A 20,056-nucleotide genomic window follows, 5' to 3' on the forward strand; every position below is an offset into this window, starting at 1 on the left:
AGGGTCAAGAGTCTTACACTATGGACCAGTGGGAAACGCTGGCAGACAAGTGAAGTGACAGGCTAACTGGTCCTACTGCCCAGTCACTAGAGTCACAGGCAAACCCTGACAAAGAATTGGTGCTTACAGGGAAATCTGTGCTTACGTCAAGCGTAGTTACCAGGATAGCAGGGAATGTTTTGCTTGTGCGCGTGTACACTCCACGTTACAGCAAGCGCAGAAATTCCGCTTTCACTGTCAGCAAAGAATAGTGATTGCAAGCGCAGAATTCGGCAGTAAGCAGAGCCATGCAATAGGACCCAGGCAGTGTGAACACCGGCGCATATTTGACTTATATTTGTGACAGCAACTGTTCCAATTACCTCCGACTGTGACACAATTAAGTTAACTAAGAGTGAGGAAACATCTATTGCCCCACTCTGACATATGTCTGAAAAAGGTCATTGTGAATGAGTCTTTTTTTGGGGGGAGCGTCGATGTCATAATCATATAGCTTTAAATTGCAAAACTGCAACCCTTGTTGACCAGTAACATATTTGCAGAAGGTCTACAGACAGCAGCCACGTTTCTGGTTTTTTCTTGAGTTTAAATTAATGTAGAAATGGTTAATGGCCTCACGTTTCGACCCTAGCAGAGCCCTCCTCAAAGGCTAAATTATGTGGTATGAAAAACAAGTCTGGACGTGGGCAGGGGGAAAAGTCTGGCTCCCTTTCTGAAAATGATAAAATTACCCAGTATCTGCTTTTGCAGGAGATAACAAGACAAAGGGTCTTGTATTTATAAGTGTTCTTTTTAAAGAAGCCAGATCTTGTACGAGCTTAGGCTTCTTGTCTTACCTCCCCATACTATTATTAAGTTCTGATTAAGAAGTTTTCCCATATATTGTACTCCCTAATGATATGGAAATAAACCTTAAACCTACATGAGAAACACATCCAAAGATCGGGAGTTTGTTCCAAACCTCAGCTTAGGCTCCAACTGCAGACTCAATATGAGTGTTTGAAACACCATGCAATGTGTAAAAGAGTCAAAGCCCAAGCCAAGGTTCGGGGGAAAGGCACAAGACTAGCCCCCGTGAAGCCCCACAATCAAGTAAAACCTCATTCCCAGGTGGCTGAAATCCAGGTGAGCCTCCTTCAACCCCGTCAGTTCTTACCCGCGCATGACACTTCACGAAGCCACTAAAGACGATTGCCTCCATACCCCCATGATAATAATTACCTTGGTGCCCTTGAAATGCTATGATAAAAGTTTACTCATAGGATGCCCTTTGCAAAAGAGAAAATGCCTTGGTGACCTTGCCCTTTCAAAAACGAAGCATACAAGCCTGTTTACCTGTCTAAATTTGGCCCTTGCTTCTTTCTCCTTCATGCGGCCATGAGCTACTAGATAGTCGAATACCTCTCCCCCACTGGCAAACTCCATGACAAGGTACAGTGTCTTCTCTGTCTCTATCACTTCAAACAGCTTAACTGCGGACATTAAAAATAATTAAATAATAATATTAATAGAAATGAAAACTTATTAGGCACACAAATCCATCAAAGTGCTGCTCATGGCGCTAAATTAAATAAAACAATTGTTTGTTATGCAAGTCGCCAGACACACAAGGCCTGAAGGCCACTTCAAGGTGTGGGTTACAAATCAGCTATTTTTCCAGGGGCCATTGCCACCTACTCCTGGGTGTGAAACAGGGTTACCCCCTTCACAGTCCATACAGATGTAGGCTTGGGTATCATCAATCGGAAGCCTGGCTGGTAGAGCAGAAAGCACTACCTCCCCAACTTTATGAATCAATCCTGGTTAACTGTCTTGCTTAAGGACCCAAGTGTCACGACTGGGACTCAAACCCACACTCTGCTGCAGAAACACCAGAGCTGGAATCTGGTGCTCTAAACCGCTAGGCCAAATAATAACACGCCTATAACACCACATGTACAATATCGAATCGCAAGCCTTAAGCTAAGAAGAAATCATGTGGTAGAGAAATACAATACAAAATGCAATATCTAAGAAATGACACATGGGGATGACGAATACAAAATCATTGATTATGCAAATTAATCTATTGTTACTCTAACAAAGCATAAAAGACATATTTGCGCAAGATTTCCGGTAGATGGTTATTAATATAATTTTGTATTTGTCTTCTTAATGGAAGTGCCCTTTTCTTAGGAAACATGACCTCCCCTTCCTGAATGTCATTCCATGCCTGAAAGGTTTGTGGGGGAGGGGGGATGTGTACATGATGCAGTCAATACATTGTTGCTTCATGGACTGAAATATCTTCAGTAATACATTTTGAATATATCATACAATGTAACGCACACATAAATGAATTTAATAGATGATATGAATAGTACCAAAATAATATCCACATATCAGTGGTTGGTTGAATTTAATAACACCATTCTATGCACATGATATCTGCAGTAATTAATAAAGTGCCTTTAAAACTGTCAAACTAAAAATTCCAGAGCACTGAATGTGTAAAAGCAAAACATCAACAACACTTAACAACAAAAACATTTAGAAATGAAACACACATGTATGTACACAGTAACTCTCTCTGCAGTAACCACATTCGACTGAAAGAACATTTCGTCTTGTCAGTGCAAAAACATTTTGATCTCTTGAAATAACACTCGCATTACGCGCAAGTTTAAAATTGTCAAAACATCGTATCATGCTTAAGATAGCCCAAAACACAAAACACACAGAAGGCCTGGGCGACTAGTGAAATTTACTACCCGACTATTCGCGCCTCAAATAGTCGCAACTTCTACACTAGTCGCGACTAATTTTTAATTCCCATGATGCATTGCAGCATGTTTGCTGCAAGCGTAATATAGTAAAATTATAGAAAGGATTGTGCCACTGAAGACTGATTGTGTTTCGTAAGTAAATGATGTTGTCATGAATAGTCGTGAGCGACACAATTGGTTCACCAAGCAGAAAGTCGCAACTATTTTTGTAATTTAGTCGTGGCGCCATAATTAACCGAGTAGTTGAAAATTGGTAGTGGCGACTCGACTCAGCAATCAACAGTCGGGACTACGACACTAGTCGCACTTGTCGTCCAGGCTTAAGGCCCAGTCACACAGGCCTCGATAACGAGATCGAAAACGAGAACGTTAGAAATGCACGCCCCCGATGAGGGCGTATTCTGCGTGGAGCAATCCAACCAATAGAATGCTTTCTCTTTGCGTTGTGATCGGTATTGTTTTCGTTATCGCTGCAGTGTGACTTGGCCTTTAGTTAGCAATACATTTAACTCACCTATATTAGGATGATCTACTAACTTCATGATTCTTACTTCTCTATAAACCTGTACATGGGAAAACAAAAACATTATTGATTTAATTAAACGTTTGAACTTTAAAAATATAAACTTTGAACTGAAATATTAACTTTGGTCATTTTTTCAAAGAACTTTGAAAAGCGACAAGTGTACATTAGTACACAAACGCTTGAATGCCCCTGGAGAAAATTAGTGTCCCTATAAACCTGTTTGCTAAAAAAAAAAAAAAAAAATGGATAGTTCAATTGATAATAATAAAACAAACAATGGGCAAACAGCGTCATCCAAGCAGAAAGGAAACAACAAACCAATTAAATATCCTGAGTCAACAAGATTACTTTCAGATCCAGGCAAAAATAATCCAAGCTGAAATCTCCTACGAGTGACTCCTGACTGCAGAGTAACTTTCTGTTACATTTCTTGGAGAAGGAAAAGAAGTTCATCAACTCTACATGTATGCTTTATAAGCAGGCATGATATTTGGTCTTTGGAAAAAAGTAGGAATATTTTATTGAGTACAAGGGCTCAACTTCATGTACACATGGTGAATGTTCTAACATACATTCCAGGCTATTTCATCACAATTCTTAAGATTTTTCTCAGGGCGAACAAATTTGGAATTGGAAATGGACAACCCTTGGCACTTACATGTGCATAGGACTCGTGTGCAAGAAGAAAGAAAAAAAGAGGAAAAAAAACACAATCGCGACAACAACAAATAGAAATGGACAATACTTATTCCTCGTGTAAACAAGTCAATAATTCAATCAGTAGTTTCTGGTTGCCTTTAAGACGGTCTCGATAAATAAAAAAAATTAAAATAAATCAACACAAAACCCATTGTAAGATGTCTCCATAGGCAGTAGCAACAAGCACTTTCTGGAATTAACATATCCAATGAAAGATTCAATCCGATTAGAGCCATATACTCAGCAGACTAAGTTTCACTAACGCAAATCAAAGAAGGGGGGGGGGGGAGCATTGCAACAATGCAATCGGCATGTGGGGTACTACTTAGTTCAGTATGAACATAGAGCAAGGGTATGAGATTTTTCACTGATGGCCATGTTTGCACAAACATACAACAGTATCATATCCAGATGAAGTGCAGTAAACTTTACACTGACATCGATCAGTGAACATTGATCATGGTTCTTAAGGTAATACAGTAATCACAGTAGTTGATGCCATCGAAACCATCCTTACTACAACAAAGGCTTTTGTACAGAGTCACCAGCATGTACCAATAACATAAACATAAATAAATACACAACTGTGGGGACATCCTGCCACTATTTTGAAAACATGGAAGCGTCTCGAATTGCACTGTACAGTGTCTACACTGTGTCATTGGATGCATCCATTCTCTGTAAAGAGTAACACAGACAGTCATACTGACAAAGAAAATATGTTTAACAACTTTGTTTGCAACCCCCCCCCCCCCCAAAAAAAAAAGAGGGGATGGAGCAAAAGAAAAGTGGAACTACTGTCTTTCTGTGAATAGCACTCGGCACTAATGCGTAGTAGAAGCTCAGTACCCAGATCTCAGACAAAGTGTCAACATTTACTGACGGTAGGCTACATCAACGCTTTATGTAACTCATGAATGCTGACTTTACTTGCAGTAGTAGCGTGGTCTGGTGCACTGATGATGCAGTGAACGTGTAAGGGGTGGAATGTTTGTCTGACGGCAGGGCATTTTGAGCAAATGTGACGCCATTAGTGCGGAGTGCTGTTGATCATTACTTCATCTTTAATTTCACAGGACTCAATAATCGTTAACCTATTTTTGCATTAATGTTGTTGGTTCTTAATCACCAATAACATACTACATTGACATTGATTTTACTGTTTGTTTTTTTTGGAGGGGTTTACCCCAGAGGGTGGGAGGTGTGGGTGGGTAGAAGAGTCACATTTCTATCAACAAGATAAACTAATAATGGATTCCCCAAGAAAACTGTTCTCTAACAGGCACCAGAAACCAGAGCCTAATTCTTCTGGCCGTTGGGTAAAAAGGACTTCAAACTAGGCCATCAGAGTGCATAAGTCCGTCATCTCGGGGTGTGTTTCGATCCGGGTTGAAAGCATTCGGCTGCTTCAATTCTCCCAACGAATATACTTTTTTTTTTTTACTCAGCGCGCCTGAGAACGTCAAGTGCCATTTAGGCTGGGTTAAAGGGTTCTGTCTAGCTGGATTTTTTTCCCCTGAATCTGGTAAGGTTTGAGGATGTCAGTTTGATACACTAAAGCAGTCTGCAGAGGAAGTTTTCTCACTACATGTGTGGGCCTTGAATTTCAAGGAGGCCACGGAGGCCATGGCCTCTGTTGCACTGGTTTTGGCTTTGGTGCCCCTTCAAACGTTTTCCAATTGAAGTGCCCTTTTCAAAATGCAAATAGCCTTGCCCTCTCAAAGATAAAACTCCAGGCTGGGATGTGTATGGTTGTACTACAACCAAGCAGTATTAGTTATGTTTTACAAATGTGCGAGATTTGACAAACATTAACCAAATCCTGAAAATGGATGGTTGGATCTGATGTTTGCCCGGCAACTGGTAAAATTTTACAACTCGCTTAGTTGCACTCCAGTTTAGTCGCAACTTTGACACTAGTCGAGACTGTGTTGTTGTTTTTTGTTTTTGCTTTTCCATGATGCATTGCCGTATATTTCTAATAGTGTATCAACGCAGAATTTAGCAAAACACCAATCACAAATTGTACTTGTGACATGATATTTTGGCCGGTAACCTAACTATTGTGCTTAGCTCCTTTTTGTGATTTAAGCAGCTCTATGAAATTGAACCCTGATATACAGAAAGACATTCCTCCTAGGTTAATTACAAACACACACAATTGATCCACAAAGTTCTAGAATCTTTAGCCAACAAAAAAGAGAGTAAGAGAGAGAGATAAAATGGAAGCCAATTACACATAAGACGGCGACTCATCATTAGCTGTCCAAGACTGAGCGCAGTTCGTTTTAATTCCCTTTCCTTGCAGCATGATAAGTCATTCAATCTGTCTCCACTAAAGGGCCATGTTGTCAAATAATGAGTCGTGTGTAAGAAGCCAACAGATACATGCCGATGGTGTAAACAGGGAGGGAGAATGTCGTAATGTATTTTTGATATTATGAGGGCACTTTCAACGGCTTCTTGTATATTTTATAACTTTCCATTGTATATTGTTAATTTCTTTAATTGCTTGTCATTGTTCGCTTGATTTTTTGTTGTTGCTGATTTTAAACTTATTTGTATATCTTGTTGTTTTTGCTGATTATCTATATTTTAAATGTTTCTCTGTATTAGCCATGGAGCATTGTTTTCCATGGATATGGCGCTATATAAATTTGTACTATTATTATTACTATTATTACTATTATTACTATTATTATTATTATTATTCTTGTATTATAATCACAGTTTTATCTCATGTTCACTGCCTGTATGTTGTTTTCTTGCATCAAAGGCAAAATAAATAATAATAATAACAATTGAAAATCCAGTTCATTTGACTTGTTTTGCATCATGGAAATTCAGAATGTTCTCACATGGTCAAAAACACAAATTATATTTGGTAAATTTGCATCTTAAAGTCAGTGAATGATTTTAACGGCAAGTAAATGTCACCAACAACATCACTGTTCACTAAGACTACGACTTTGGTGTTCTCTTTTTAGGCAGGGTATACTTTTGGTAGTTGTCAAAATACCAGTATCCTCACATGGTGTATCCCAACATATGCATAAAATAACAAACCTATGGTGAAATTTGGGCTCAATTTGTCATCGAAGTTGCCTTCTACCTGAAACCTTTCTATGACTCAAATTGGTTTTGTGAAAAATTACCTCATTCTCTGAAACTACAACACTTCAAAAAAGGTTCATTTCTAACGATGTTTTTAGCATTAACAGCTCTCCAGTGTTTTATCAAGACAATTAACTTTTTGAGTAATTACAAAAGGTATACCATCCCTTTATAAGACAAAATCACCACCCGAACTCAAGCGTCACAAAATATGTACACTGTATGAAAGCGAGATTGCTATCAACTGCTTCTGAATCCCTGTTGGTTGATTGGAGTAGACAGAAAATTCACACACACACACACTGTATCTGGTGGTTTGTTTCCAGCCCATGTAATGTTACAAAACCCTTATGCAAGCTGCATGGCTGCAGCAGTATGTTTGTGCTAGACGTAATCTGGCAATTTATCAGAGGACGCATTTCAGTACGTTGCAAAATAAGATCATGAGGCAGGATTAAGACAATGCTGTACCTAGCAGGGTTTTTCATTGCACATCTCAACCTCGCCCCCAGGGTGTTCAACACCCGTAGCTGATGACGCCATCGTGCCTCCTCGCAATATCTCATATCTGAAATTGTCTGCTTGAAACGTGCCATATGTAGCACATTTCAATTAAGCAATTTATAGCGTGTTTCAATTAGAGGTAGGTTGGTCCGAAGTGATCAAGATTCAACTACATGTACAGAATACGACAGATTTTAGGTTGTATCCTTGCTATAATGTATCAATGTTTGTAATGTGATTTATGCATGATGTTACTACCACCCAACTTATAGTAAACCAGGCAGCGTAGAAGTTAACTGAGTCCACATGAGCCACATCCTTAAAAGGCTAGCTTTGCAAACACCAACTTTAAAACCCAACCTGATATCTCATTCACTACATGTCGGTGTGTGCTACAAGCCCTGACAACTACCACTCAAATCCTTGAGCAGTCCTAGCAATATTTGAGCAGTCCAAACGCAACAATATCAACATGCCAAAATCCACCGTAATGTAGATCCCAACGCCCACAAACTTCAAAATAAAGCCTTCTTAGCACAGGTCGGCTTGGTGTGCCAGCTAAAGGCCAAAAGCAAGATGAAACCTTCCACTTCACCAAATCATCGCTGCCGTTGATGGGAGGGGAGGGTGCTTAACACTAACAGCAAATACAACTAACTCGCAGAAAGCAACGTGAAAGTAGACACATTGCTAAAGTCAACTGGATCAGTGGCCCACGCGAGTGACACGATGTATAACATCCAAGCAGTTGCTGTCACGCCAAAAAATCTGCCTTTAAAAGAAGAAGGAAAAAACCTACAATTTTGTGCTCGCGTATGTGTTGCAGTTGGGGTGGGCTGACTGATTTTATAGTCCCACCTCTGCATTTGATCAGCCTGTTAGACACGGCAATAGGCAAAACATTCATATTGACTTTGCAACAGGTACATAAGATGTGCACTTTGTTTTCATTCAATCCAAACAAAATGTATGGTCCAAAAGGAACTGCCTACGGCATTCCTAATCAAAATACTACCCCCAACAAAAATATATGTACTTTAAAAAAAAAAAAAAATCAATTTTTATTTTCAGGGAACACAGCGCTATGATGCTTGAAACAACTGCATCATCACCAGACATCCTGTCAGAATAGGTTGGTTATTTGTGCTCACTATGGTAAACCTTAAATTGAGCATGAAGCTTGCAGAAGTTTTTTCACTGTGAACCTGCCTGAATCATTTGGTACTCCAGACAAGTTTGTATACATTGCAAGCTTGGGCCAAACTCCATAGTGCTGATTAACGGTGAGCAAATTTCCGTGCTTACTGTAGCAGTAAAATTTGCTGAGGTGTTAACATATTTCACCACAGGTTAGCATGACAATTAAACGGCCATCTTGCGCGTTCACGGATTCACATTTTGACATCGTTCGTTTTCGTGCAGATAAGCACCGATAGGTTAGCATGCCTCTGTGGGTGCATACATACGTTAGCAGCGCTATGAAATGCAAATTGCACAGTAAGCAAAAATTCAACATTTAAGCAGCTTTGTGAAATTGGGCCCTAGCTGCTTGCAAATTTAATACATTATGAAAGCCTTGCTTGTCTTTTGGAGTGCCAGGTTCATAAAAAAAAATCAGGCAAAACCAGGGGATGCATTTTTGGAGGAGCTTTGGGTAGTAGGGGTTTCAGGTGCATTCAACAAAGAGTCAATTTATTCAAATGAAAATAGCCACATATGTAACATGACCTTTTCTTAGAAGGATTTCACTCTTCTTTCTAGACATATAAGATGGCATCTGCACCATAAAGGGCAATAACTTCATTGGATATGTTTTCATGTAAAAATTGAAGGGGGAAAAAAAAACCCACACACACACATAAATAAAAGCACTTTCTACCGAGGAAGTCCCACAAAGACAGAGTGCTACATGAGCATGTACATCAGCAGGAATACAGTTGCTATGGTTACCCGACATTAGAAGCCTTAATGTTGTCAAAAATAACCCAAAGTGCTTCATTAGACTCAAATGCGCACGCAAATGCCAAGATTCCCTGTCCAGTTTTGTCCATAGTCCCTCAGGCTTAGACAATGTAGAAATGTATCAGGAAAACATGCGTACTTTGTAGCTGTATAAGTTATTCACTAATTCATCCAAACAGAAAAAAACAGCAGAACTCATTCCAAAATTGTAATTCAGTAAGTTTGTAATAATAATAATAATAATAATAATAATAATAATATGGGTTTATAATGCGCACTTTTCCAGAAAACCGATCAAGGCGCCTACACAAAATGAAAACATTATACAATAGAAAATGAAGAATAAACAAAACATAATGAAACCCAATGAAAGTCTAAGTGAACAAGTGTGTTTTCAGTTCCCTCTTAAAGTTGTTGAGAGAAGCCAGACATAATTAATGCAAGGAGGTGAAAGCACACTTCAAAAGCAAATATATTCAAGATAAGAGAACGAATACGTTTGGTAATAACTCTCAAAATTAATGAAAATAAAAACTTTTGGTTAGAAGTCTACAGCAGCTTTGGGAAGTATCCGGCCATTTTGTTATTTGCTTGGTTTTTTTTGTATCTTTGTCATTGCATTGTGTTTTTGTATCGTAAATTGTAAAGCGCTCCGATCTTTGTGGGGCGCTATATAAATCTATATTGCATTGTAAAGCATTTTGACATACATTTTACTTACAAGTAATGTGGTTATGTAAAAAGATATCAGTTTTTAACTCTACACATTTGAATCTGAGACAATGCTTCTCAGCTTAAGTGTATTCCCATTAGGGATTTCATTCTTCCTGCTTTTGCTCTGGATTTTTTGGCGATATCTTGAAACGCGACCACCTTTTGAAATGAAATTTTTACATGTTAGTTTTATTGTATACATCTATATTTATAGGGGATTAAAACAATTTAACGGTTCCAAAGACCAAAGGTGTACTACGTACTCGCAATAGGTGTCATGTGTACAAGTTACATAAATGTTCATCATGGTTTAGACTTGAAGTGATACTCCCAAACTATAAGCTGCATAATACCAACCCGAATCAACAACTCCTTGAAAAGGAAACTTTTTCCCTGACAGTCTTAGATTTTGGATCATATGACATGATCAATAACGGAAAATGCCTGTGTGTGATGCAATGCACTTTAACACTCTGAAGACTTTGCGCTTCAGTGCAACAGTGTTAAAGGCAGTGGACACTATTGGTAATTACTCAAAAGTTTTAGCATAAAACTTACTTGGTAACAAGTAATGGGGAGAGGTTGATATATGAAACATTGATGACCGATTGAGCTGGAATTTTCACAGGCTTGTTATTTTATGCATATGAGAAGACTGGTCTTTGACAAATACTAATAGTGTCCAGTGTCGTTAACATGAACCTCTGCAGAGGTTTCAGAACAATTCGAGGAATGATACACAGAAGCTGATCAGCATCTTTGAATCTAAGAAAATCAAGGAAGACTTATTGAGGAGAAACCATCTACAAGCACTGGATAGAAGCACTGGATGGGAGGTAAAGACAAGAGGCAAGAAAAGTTTCAAAGGGACAACAATAGATATCAATACATGTGCCTTTCTATATACATGTTATGTGCCTTCCACTTTTAAGCTACATGTAGGAGACGCCGGGCAGTGTAACACGGAAAACAACAACTTTTTGTCAGCCTTCGAGAAAGACTCTGTTAGGGCGAAAAGTTAGGCCACTAACAAACAAAATTCTGTCGCACAACCCCAATTAGATGAAATCGTTAGTAGTTGGTGAAACAGCGAGGTTCAGGTGTTTACGCATAAGATGTTTATTTTTATTTTTTTTTATTTATTCAGCAATTGTTTTTCCCAATCTTGTAATGAGCCAAACCACGGATTAACATGTACGTAGTTCCGACTTGCGAGCTTGGATTGTTTCTTTTCAACTGCTTGAGGAAATTGGCCCTCTCTTGGGTTACGTTTTGTGAATCGCTCAAACTCTCTGGGGAGGAGTACCTTCAATGCAATCGTGTCTTAACAAATAACCTGTGAAAAGTACTACTGATTTAGAGAAAAAGCAACAACATCATATTGTGTTGTTGTAAGGTCTTACATCCATAGAAAAATAACTAACAGACGATCAGGACAAATGGCAACTTTATAAAGTAATATTTTAAGCTTCAAATAGCCAACTTTTGTCCTTAAAAAAAAAACCTTTTGAAAAGTACTACTTTTTTAAAGAAAAAACAACAACATCCTAAAGCTATTGAATCAGGAGAAATGGCAGTTACATTGTAAGCTCTCGAAAAGCCAACCTTTGTCAATAACTTGTGAAAAGTATTGATTTAGAAAAGAAACCATGTCTTATTATGTTGCTGTAATGCCCTGAACATCCCTAGACAAAAATAACCAACAGACAATCAGGAGAATAGGCAACTTTAAAGTAATATTTTAAGCTTAAAAAAGCCAACTTTTATCCTTTAAAATAGCTCGTGAAAAGTACACTAACTGCTTAAAAGAAAACAACAACATCCTATGGCAACCTTACAAAGTTATATTTTAAGCTCACGAAAAGCCAACTCATGTAAAAAAATATAACATGTGAAAAGTACTACTGATTTAGAATTCAAACAATATATTATTTAGTTGCTGTAATGCCCGAACATCCGTGGAAAAATAACTAACAGACAACAAGGGCAAATGGCAACCTTATAAAGTAATATTGTAAGCTCTCTAAAACCCAACTTATGTCATAATAAAAAAGTGACCTGAGAAAAATTCTCCTGATTTTTAGAAAAACAAACCATCCTATTGAGTTGTTGTAATGCCCTAACTAACAGACAATCGGGACAAATGGAAACCATATAAAGTAATATTTTAATTAAGCAATATTTTAAGTAATATTTAAAAAAAGTCAACTTAGGCTATGTTATAAAAAATAACCTGTGAAAAGAACCACTGATTTAGAATAGAAACAAGATATCATTGTCTTGTTGTAATGCCCAAACATCCCTAGACAAAAACTAACAGACAATCATTAAAAATGGCTACTTTTTTAAGTAACATTCAAAGCTTGTGAAAAACCCACTTAGGCTAATCACCAATGCTGTTCCGTATATTTCAGCGCATGTACAAGAACCATTGGGACTCACAGGAATGGATACGAGTCAATATTTGTCAAGACGGTGTACATCCGAGGTTTGCATTTACTGGAAAACATCCCAGAGTCTATGTTAATACGAATGGCTATTGAGCCCTATGGTAAGCTCCAACTTTCCATTCTCAACAGATTATTTATTAAAGGAACACGTTGCCTTGGATCGGTCGAGTTGGTCTTTGAAAAGCGTTTGTAACCGTTTGTTATAAAATGCATATGATTAGAGAGATATTTTAAAAGTAAAATATAATGATCCACAGTAAGTATCACTTGAAATTACGTGGTTTTCCTTTTACCTCGTAGACTAACACGGTCGGCCATTTATGGGAGTTAATTTTTTGACTCCCATAAATGGCCGATTGTGTTAGTTCGCAAAGTAAAAGGAAAACCACGCAATTTAGCGGCACATTTGTGTGGATCATTGTATTCTACTTTTAAAATATCTTTCTAACCATATGCATTTTATAACAAACGGTTTCAAACGCCTTTCAAAGACCAACTCGACCTTACCAAGGCAACCTGTTCCTGTAAACTAGTAAATTATTTCCAGCATTTCCAAGTACACATGGTAAAAGTTAATCCCTGCGTGCCAGTTTTTATTCTGTTCTTTTTTTTTTAAGAAGATGTTTGTGTCTCTGTGTGGTATAATTTGCCGAGCATTTTGGGGTTTCTTGAATTGATAAAGGAAAGACAACGAAGATTCCCATAGTTTGTTAAGAAGATTTGTGTATCTCTGTGCAGAATCTTTTTTGGGGGGAGCATTTCAGAGTTTCTTGACTTGATAAAGAAAAGACACAATGAAGATTCTCATAATAAGCACTGGGAGTTGTTACCATCACGTGGATCGCTAAACTTGGCCATTAGCTGAGGCCAATAGTCAGGAACTTAGCAATAGTTGCCAGCTGCTTTTATTCTCGTTGGTACGATCTCATCACACTGCAAATAAGGTGATAATTTGTATTCTACTCAAGTCTAAATAAACCCCCTGCCTGACACTTCACGGAGGCAATGAAGGCAATTGCCTCCATGCCCCCTGGTCATTGCCTTGGTGCCCTTGAAATAATCCAGTAGAAATTTATAATTTTTCATTGGGTGCACTTTACCAAGGAGATCATGCTTTGGTGACCTTGCCCTTTCAAAAACGAAGCATACATGTACACATACAGGCCTGTTAAACCTTTTCAAATACAATCACCAATCTAGCATCACACTCTCCCAATTAATTTATTCACAGACATTAACAACTTAACAGACGATACACACACTATCTCTTAACGAACCCCCTCGGCTGCACCTCTGTGTTTCAGATACACACACAAAGACAAAGTGAATCAATCAATACGTCATTCAACTGCCAACCAGGTCAGATCCATTTCAACCAAGTAGACATGAAGATGTAAAGGATCAGCAATAAGAACCATGCTAGGGAGTCCTATAGGGTAAGGAGGCCAAGGTAACACTTGAGTAAAAGATAGAGAGCGAGAGAGAGCCAGAGAGAGAGATGGCAGGCAGATCAATGGCACTCTGTCTATTCCATCAAACCCCTGTCAATACCTCAGCAGATAAAACAGAATGCCATCTGGGCCGAGAGGCCAATGACAACTGTAGACTACCGTGTACATTTAATCTCTGGCAAAAGATAGATAAATCGCTGGCAGAAGATAGATGAATCTGGAAATCTGCCAGAAGACAACAGTCACACTGAAGTTAATTATAGACTGGTACTCTTTCAAAACAACTCTCCCACTGCTAGGCAGCATGTTGATAGTCAGCGTATGTGTGAGTCAGGTTACCAGACAACCCGTGGCAAAAAGAGCAATGAATTGTGAGGATCATCAAAACCAAAGCGTAAATTTAAGCGCCTGGTTTTAGCTCGTTCGGCATTTCCAACACCGAGTGTTTTTGATACACGGCATCAAATAGGTGGACAGAGCCTAAAAGCAAGTTCATACGTCACAGGAATCCAGACACAAATCAAAGATGATAAAAATATAGTTGCAGTCTTTTAACAATAATGACACTTTAAAGGGAAGGTACACATTGGTAATTACTCAAAACAAATACTAACTTAAAAACTTACTTGGTAACAAGCATTGGAGAGCTGTTGGTAGTTTAAAACATTGTGGGAAACGACTCCCCTGAAGTAACGTAGTTTTTGAGAAAGAGGTAATTTCTCACTAAAATAATAAAAGACTTCTAGCTAGAAGTCTTTTATTCCTATCTACTACGATGACAGTTGAGCCCAAATTTTCACAGGCTTGTTATTTTATGCTTATGAGGGGATACACCAAGTGAGGACACTGGTCTTTGACAATTACCAAACGTGTACAGTGCCTTTAACTAATCTATTTAACTAAAGTCGGAGCCAAGACATGGTTTTAAAGAAAAGTACATGTATTTATTGACTTGACCACTAAATTTGCAAAGGACAACATAATGTGTACACATTAAATTATAAACCACACCTTCTACTAGATATGTACAAGTAAATATGTCTGAATCTTGTTCATGTTAACTTTTCATGTTAACCTCTACAAGAGTCCAGAAGCCAGTGATTTTAGCATCGGACCAGTTAACTTATGACCAGACAAGTCCATCGGTCTTTTGGTTTTCATTTGTAACCTCAACACAATATTATAAGTGTTGACTTTGAGTCGGATTAATTTCTTTCAATTCTGTGGAATATCAAAGTGTACCCACCCAACCACCCATAGACAAATTATATAAATATTCTGTTGTAGTTTTTTTATGTAAAAACTGTGTGAATGGTTCTGGTGTTTTTTGCGGGGGTTTTGGGGTGTTGTTTTTTCTTCTCAGCTTGAGTCTGGTCTTGTTACAAATGCTCTGGTCCAGTGAAACTTTTTAGTTTTGTGAATTTTTACTGTAAACAGTAAAAGATATTGTGAGTATGAAAATATACAGCTTTTTGAAGCCAACAGGACAAGTTGCAAAGTGGTGTCTAATAGCCCAAATTACTAGACAATGTACGCCAGTCTAATGTTAAGGGTGACCCATGCAAAAGGCCAAAAAGACTACATTAATTATAAAAAGTACATATTGCCCACTAATCTTCTGGGTAGATAAGCACACACAGCTCATTACACACGTCTGACCTGTGCAATGAGTACATCGACTGTAAGCCGATTATGACTTATTTAGAACGGATTAATATCATCCCTAACGACCATGTGTTTGTGTGTGTGGCTTTTACGACAGCATTTGAAAGGTTACAACAGGTTTGCCTCTCACCCTTAGATCACAACCTGAAATGTCTGCATTCAAATCCAACCTAAAAACTTACCTTTTCAGTCAACCCGTGACCATTTACTTTTCCTTTGGACATATTTATAGCGCAGTGAATAGTTAGTTTTTTGTCTAGATACCAGCGCTTTATAAGATTTATTATTATTATTAATAGTTTGAAGCCTGTGTTAATATGGTTGAAACCCCAAAAATCAAAAATACATAAAGCGTACGAAATAGACAAAGTGAGCATGCGTGGGTCACAGATCCAAGCATTCTTTTCCAAGTACAGACCGCTGTACATTGGCTATCAACACCACCATCAAAACAAAGTCACAACTGGCATAACTTCTTCTCAAAACCCTGTAATGAAGTGATCCCCCAACCGCTGTCAAAATGACAATGGTACAATACAGGCAAAAACTACCCACTCTAAAAAAAAAAAAAAAAAAAAAAAAAGAGAGCACAAATTAACCAAATTGGCTTCTCTCCAAGACCCACATCCGTTCTGGTTAGGTTGAGTACAATTGTATTTTGTTGTTAACCTGAACATTATGAATATAGTTTGAAGGGTTAATAATTTATCGGTTTTGTAATGGTTTGTTAGACCATTTTTTATACAAAATGAAGTAGGTTTCACTTCAATATTTTTGGAAAATTTCATCACAGGAAGCTGTCAATGCTTGCTGCAATTTTTTTGCTTCAAGTTCGATGTTATATACCTTTATTTTATTTTTAAAGAGGAGTTCAATACTGTTCCCTTAAATTCTAACACAACCTTTGCAGTAAAAATACAGAACTTTATAATTTTGATATACTTTTGTGACATTTTAGAAAGAAGAAAAAAAACAATTTGATACTGAAAAACAAAACGGCTGCGATTTTTTTTTTTATCAATTTTATGCATAACATGATTACAAAGCAAAATACTTATAAATCTCTTTTCATATTTGAAATAATTAAACATTCACCATATTAATTATTATTGCTGGCGCTGGCTTGCCACCCACAAACTAATCAAATTTTGAAAATATGTTACCTATACATGGGGTTTGCGCGCCTAATAAAAAAAATCGTTTTATCAATATTTGAACAAAATTGCACTATATGCTGGTGTTTCCCATTTCACAAAGACAAATTTATTTATCTGATTGAAAGTTCTCTCGAGAAAGAAAATACACATATCTTCAGAATCTCACTTTCTCCATAAAAAAAATGATAATGCAGGAGAAAAAAAAATAAAAAATTACATCGTAAGTCTAGAAGAGGTCTTTGTTATTGCGAAGATCATTTTTCAAAACATGTACACGATAACAACAATTAGAAGGCAAAGGAACAACATCAACGACCTTAAAGAGACAGTATTCGCGAATATTGTACCATCAGAACCGAAGAACAAATATGAAAAAACTATTCCCAGACGGCCCCTGGACAAGACAAATCTCATAACGTTGATATTTGCTTTCAGAGGATTTAGACTACATGTCCGCAGCCCTAGACTAGTGACTGAGTACTTACTTGAGTTTACTTGACCCTGGCTGCATGTTTGGTTGTGTACATTGGGTCCCTGTGCCCATTTAGTATTTTTACATTGTACAAAACGTGTCTTTCAATAATGGACTATGGTCTTTGGTTCAATACTGGCGACTCTGGCCTGTTTGATTCACTAACAACTGGTGTAGGAACCTGGTGCTCGTATTACAGTGTGCTACACAAGTATGTACACTAAACATAACAATCAAGGGTTGGAACTAGACAGCAGGCTGTAACTGCCCCGCGTCATTAAAGGGAAGGTACACGTTTGGTAATTGTCAAAGATCAGTGTTCTCACTTGGTATATCCCATCATAAGCATAAAATATTAAACCTGTGAACATTTGAGCTCAGTCGGTCATCAAACTTGCGAGATAATGATGAAGAAAAGAAAATACACCCTTGTCACACCATCACACGAAGTTGCGTGCGTTTAGATGGTTGATTTCGAGACCTCAAGTTCTAAATCTGAGGTCTCGAAATCAAATTACTTCTTTCTCGAAAACTACATCACTTCAGAGGGAGCCGTTTCTCACAATGTTTAATACTATCAACCTCTTCCCATTACCCATTACCAAGTAAGGTTTTATGCTGATAATTATTTTGAGTAATTACCAATAGTGTCCACTGCCTTTAAGCATCTTGCACATACATATAAACACAGCTACACATTCTCTGTCCCCCCCCCCCAAAAAAAGAAGAGCATTTGCAGAATGGAACAAGCAACCCACAAGACCAACTATGGGTAGTTTGCAGGAAAAACTTCAAGCAATGGACATGGGTAACATCATCAGAGGGGCCCTTTTGCTGCACATGTACACCACGTTATGTGAAGATTATGCAGTATTTCACCAGAACCAGAACCAGAAAAGTCATAGAATACATACACAATATACATTAGTCCTGCCCCTCTTGTGGAAGTGGATACATCTCTGACTTTAGCCCAAGAAGCATTTGAGGAGACAACCTCACACAACCTAAACCTAGACAGTACAAGAGATCCTTCATATCATGCAAGGCTTTGGAACTCACTACCTGCTTCTGTCGATGTATCCCAATAAGGCCAGTCTTTCAAAACCAATGTGCTTTTACAAATGAAATCTAACTGTAGTTCACACTCCTAGATTCTGAACATTTGCATTATTGTTGTTTTAGATGGAAACCACTACTACAACTACTTTAACCTGTAAAGCTACAAACCCATGGCATACAAGAATGAAGAAGCCAGAAGCCATCCTATGAGGGCAGAGGCTGCCTTTGGGGGCTGGTTCACCCCCACCAATTGGCTAAAATGCCAATATCAAACTAAATCTTTCCCACTTTCTATTTTAGAATGAAAGACCAATGTAAAAAATAAACCACCAAAAAACCCACACATGGCCAGATTACACAATAGAGCCACTCAGCAAACACAAAAATCAATGCAGCAATTATTAATCCTTTCAAACAGTGTACAATGCGACATTTCAAAGCACCATGCACAGTTGCATGCTACATGGAGAAAATCCATGCATGTGTACATGTACATGTTGTACAATGTAGACAGTACATGAATGTTGCTGGGATTTCACTGTACAGTGTATACATGCAGTATGTAATACATAACTGTATATTGTACAAACAGTGTTTATCAACAATTCTGAAGGTAAAACAACTCGAAGGATGGGCTGCTGTCCGTGAACTTGACCTAGTGTACTAAGTACCGCCATCATAAAAAAAAAAAACATTCACTCAGATAACATATTGTTACTATTGTTTGAAATGCACTGTTCTTGTCATTTAACCAAGTTGAATAATTTGACGAGATGATTAAAACCCTAAAAGGCCCAACACCTTCAATATCCTCTTTGCTGAAGTGAAGGAATTAAGAAAACTTGGGGATAGAGCGGCATTGCCAGAAGGATTAGGACCATAATGTGTTTGTGCTGTGAAAGGATTTTGAAGGAATAAGGATATCAGCTTAGTTTGGGCACAAGAGGAAATCGACAGATTTTGGCCTCGTGCAGCTTGGCCAGCTATGAGGTGCATGTGCTTTTGCCACGGTGCCCTTTGCAAAGCTCCGGTACTAATTGAAATTGTCCTCTCAGTAGTGCCCCTTATCAGAGGAAAATTGCTGTGCCCCTTCAAGAGTGAATTTCAAGGCCTGAAAATGTATGGCAACTGAACTTTCAAATTTGGAAGATGTGTACAGCATCGCTCCACCAGATTGAACACAACTGATCTACAATCGGTTCTGCCGCTCTGTTCGATATTAAATAAATCTGGCCCTAAACCAAAATTGGTTTTCTAAATCTGTCCGTTTCACCTAGTTTCTTAGAAAGAAGTCAAGAAGAAAAGCCATTTCCCAAAAGGGCATGCTTTTATTAAGTCTGAATACAATATTTTTTTTCTTTGAATTGTGTTTCCTTTGCGGTTCCCCCAACCTATAATTTTTTCATTTACACGAGTGGGGTATGGGGCTTCTTGCCGATGAAACATGTATAATTTCTGAGTTTGCACATTATGGTGGGAAAAACAGCACGTTCCCTTTTGTGATATTAATTGATTAGA

The 20,056-nt window shown here is 38.0% G+C and overlaps 1 protein-coding gene across 9 annotated transcripts in view; it reads right to left on the reverse strand.

Annotated features, from left to right (window-relative positions):
- LOC117301078 (MAP/microtubule affinity-regulating kinase 3-like) overlaps positions 1-3,324 on the reverse strand; it is a 40,471-nt gene extending 37,147 nt beyond the window's left edge. For all 9 annotated transcript variants that reach the window (XM_033785024.1, XM_033785009.1, XM_033784993.1 and 6 more), the window contains exons 1-2: positions 3,280-3,324; positions 1,336-1,472 (exon numbers count right to left, since the gene is read on the reverse strand). In XM_033785024.1, coding sequence (XP_033640915.1) covers positions 1,336-1,472; positions 3,280-3,307 — 165 coding nt within the window. In that variant the 5' untranslated portion in view covers positions 3,308-3,324. The remainder of the gene's footprint in view (positions 1-1,335; positions 1,473-3,279) is intronic.
- Positions 3,325-20,056: the final 16,732 nt, after the last annotated feature.

This window comes from Asterias rubens, chromosome 1, assembly GCF_902459465.1.
Source record: "Asterias rubens chromosome 1, eAstRub1.3, whole genome shotgun sequence".
Classification (NCBI taxonomy): Eukaryota; Metazoa; Echinodermata; class Asteroidea; order Forcipulatida; family Asteriidae; genus Asterias; species Asterias rubens.